Here is a 3,270-nt window from a genome sequence, read left to right as displayed (position 1 = left end):
GGAGATGCAAGGTATTTCTACAATTGTACTTTTTGGAACTGATAAATTGCATACCGTAAGCCATTTTTACATTTGTACCTACTCAAATTGGCTTAACGTGACTTAGGGCATCTAGTTTTTCACTGAAATTGAGTATCACCTACTGTGCCTGGGGTCACTATAGCAATGCAGCCGAGCATCCAGTGATATAAATGCCACAGCAAGCATGGACGTTGTGACCAGGAGATATTTTATTTTGTATTCTTATAATCAGTTATCATTGATTAATCATTTACCATTGTTGAATCTGTTGACAGAATAATCTTTGAATCACATCTATGTTACTTTGAGCAAATATTACAGTTTTTGCCCGTTGCTTGAACACTATAAACCCATGCTCAGACTAAAGTAACACAACGTGAAGCTTTTGTTACCATACCTCAAACACATGTACCCATACCTTAAACAAAAGCGCTGCTTTGCACCCCAGTACCAATTATGCAACACTCCTACTCCTTTATGCAACACACCTACCCCTTTATGCAACACACATGGTCCTGCATGCTACACTCTATTTCATACATAAGACACTTCGCTCACAAAATGAAATGTCAGGGTGCCATTCGGAAAACACATGTATCCAAAATACAAAACACATGGGGTAATTGCAACCACTCAAATACACACCTGAAGGCACGTACTTGCAAAACCGAACACCAATTAGCCAACTACAAAAAGCCCTCAGCGTAGCCATTTCAAGAACTTCGCAAGCATGGATGGAGGGAGAGCAAGAGGAAGAGGAAGAGGAAGAGGTAGAGGAAGAGGTAGAGGAGGAGGAGGAAGAGGAGGAGGAGGCCGAAGAGGCCATGCACGGACCCATATTTCTGATGAAATAAGAGCAACTTTGGTGGACCATGTCATCAACCATGGCCTGACTATGAGGGAAGCTGGGCAGAGAGTCCACCCACATCTAAGCCGCTTCACAGTGGCATCTATAATACGAACATTCCGACTAGAAAACAGGTATGTCTTCACCTCCATACCTTCTGCTCTACTCAGATGGTTCCATAGCACTGTTCTACAGTATATCACATTACCATATCAAGTGTACGGGGTGCTAATGCTCCTTTTGCAGCCAAAGTGGCTGATTCCTCATATTGAAGTACAGTGTTGTACAGTGGATGACACAGTACGTACAGTAAAGTACTGTATGAAAAATAAGCAAACCGATGACAATATGTGGTTGTATTCCTCCAGAATGACCCGAAGACCTTCTGGGGGAGGACGGCAACGCCTGTTCACACAACAGCAGGAACTTGCCGTTGTGGACCTAGTGAGGGCAGACAATGCCATCCGTCTCCACCAGCTACGACGGAAAATACTTGCAGACAGGCGAGTGTTCAGCAACATAGACCATGTGAGCATCACCACCATCAGACGCATCTTGGGTAAACACAGCATCACCATGAAGCAGCTCTACAGAGTCCCATTCGAGAGGAACAGTGACAGGGTCAAAGGACTTCGAGCTGAATATGTACGGGTACGTGTAACTGTCCCTTACATTTACAATAGAGTATTGGTGAAGTCCAGTAGCAGCTGAATATGTACCATATCAGTACCACATGGATCTATTCTGAGAGCTACACAGGTACCTGTGTGATGGGGTGAGGGTGCTGTATGTGTAGCACTGTAGTACAGTGACATGTTCCCCTTTTTTTCAGAGGATCATGGCCATGGATGGAGCTGCACAGCCTCATGAATACATTTTCATTGATGAAGCTGGATTCGACCTGAGCAAAACAAGACGACGGGGTCGTAATGTAATTGGCCAAAGGGCAGTTGTGCACGTCCCAGGGCAGCGCGGGGGAAACATCACATTATGTGCCGCCATATGCCTTCGAGGACTTCTGCACCATCATGCAATGCTAGGTCCATACAATAGCCAACACATACTCACATTTCTAGATGCTCTCCATAACATAGTTGTACAGAACAGACCAGATCAGCCCAGGTTTGTGGTGATATGGGATAATGTCAGTTTCCATCGGGCTGCTCTGGTCCAGGCCTGGTTCACCGACCACAATCAATTTGAAGTGGTATACTTGCCCCCTTACTCACCATTTTTAAACCCTATTGAGGAATTTTTTTCGGCTTGGAGATGGCGAGTATATGACCGCCAACCACATGCCCGCATGCCTCTTCTGCAGGCAATGGAACAGGCCTGCGGCGACATTGAGGTGACAGCGATCCATGGATGGTTTCGGCATGCAAGAGGGTATTTTCCCCGGTGCCTAGCGGGAGAGGACATAGCTTGCGATGTTGATGAGGTCCTGTGGCCAGACCCCGACAGACGGCGGGATCCATGAGCCCACTTATGCACACTTGTCATGGTTTTTTGTGTTTACAGTATAGTGTTTTTTCTATTGCAGTATTATTGTGTTGTGGTTTTTTTTTTTTTTGCTTCATCTGAATTCATGGTACTGCGATGTACACTATTGAGTAGGTCTATTTGCGTTTTTGGTTGTTTGGAAATGTGTCTCCTGTAAATGTGCCTTCTGAATAAACAATGGAAATCAAGGACTGCAGTGTTTTATGTAAAGAAGACTAGTGTGTTCCCCCTGATCTGTAAGTGTTTGCATATGATGCAAGTATGTGTCATTTTGTCAACAGAGTTACATTTTGACAGAGGAATGTTAGGTTTTGACAGCAGAGTTTAGGTTTTGGGAGTGGAGTTTCATTTTGGCACAGATGTGTATGGTATATTTCCCAGTGTTGTGTCGTGTTTACTTGTGTTTAGAGTTTTGGCACAATGAGCGACGTTTTGCCAAATGTGTTCAAGCAACGGGCAAAAACTGTAATGCACACAGATGATCAGTACTTGGACACCGGCCTGTCTGCGTTCAGTTCTGCACGTACGCCGGCCTGTAACCACATGCACGCACTTATATAACACACGCACGTTTACACTCACACTTAGTAATAATAGGAGGGTCGTCTGAGGACAGTTTTTCTGATAGATACACTTTCACAAAATGCACAATGTAATACACACTTGTTTTTCTTTAAGAGTAGCAGTTGATGTCTATATTAGGACAAGGTTTTGAAGAGGAGGGCAATTGTTATCATTTCCAGTAAAGATCTAACTGTGATGTCATAATGGTAATATAAGGAGACGGGACGGTCCATTCGACGAAGGATTGTATTGCAAATTGTCTTTCCCACACTGACTGCGCAAAGTGTGTAATAAAGCTCACTATTTTTTGACACCTAAAAGGACTGAGCTTGCTTTCT

At 44.1% G+C, this 3,270-nt stretch overlaps 1 protein-coding gene across 1 annotated transcript; it reads left to right on the top strand.

Annotated features, from left to right (window-relative positions):
- Positions 1-339: 339 nt before the first annotated feature.
- LOC308410565 (uncharacterized protein) lies at positions 340-2,360 on the top strand. Its single transcript, XM_080903970.1, has 2 exons — positions 340-1,519; positions 1,701-2,360. Exons 1-2 carry the CDS (start codon positions 752-754, stop codon positions 2,343-2,345), a joined length of 1,413 nt encoding a protein of 470 aa, XP_080760096.1. The 5' UTR covers positions 340-751; the 3' UTR covers positions 2,346-2,360.
- Positions 2,361-3,270: the final 910 nt, after the last annotated feature.

This window comes from Rhamphochromis sp. 'chilingali' (genome assembly GCF_963969265.1).
Source record: "Rhamphochromis sp. 'chilingali' genome assembly, chromosome: 14".
Lineage (NCBI taxonomy): Eukaryota > Metazoa > Chordata > Actinopteri > Cichliformes > Cichlidae > Rhamphochromis > Rhamphochromis sp. 'chilingali'.
The sequence above is the reverse complement of the archived record's forward strand: the minus strand, read 5'-3'. Positions and strand labels throughout refer to the sequence as shown.

What these genes read in the sequence shown, in the direction of transcription:
- LOC308410565 (XM_080903970.1), top strand. Translation starts at nt 752, where the DNA reads ATGGATGGAGGGAGAGCAAGAGGAAGAGGAAGAGGAAGAGGTAGAGGA. An exon ending in TTCGAGCTGAATATGTACGG is followed by an intron (nt 1,520 to 1,700) that starts GTACGTGTAACT and finishes CCTTTTTTTCAG; the next exon opens with AGGATCATGGCCATGGATGG.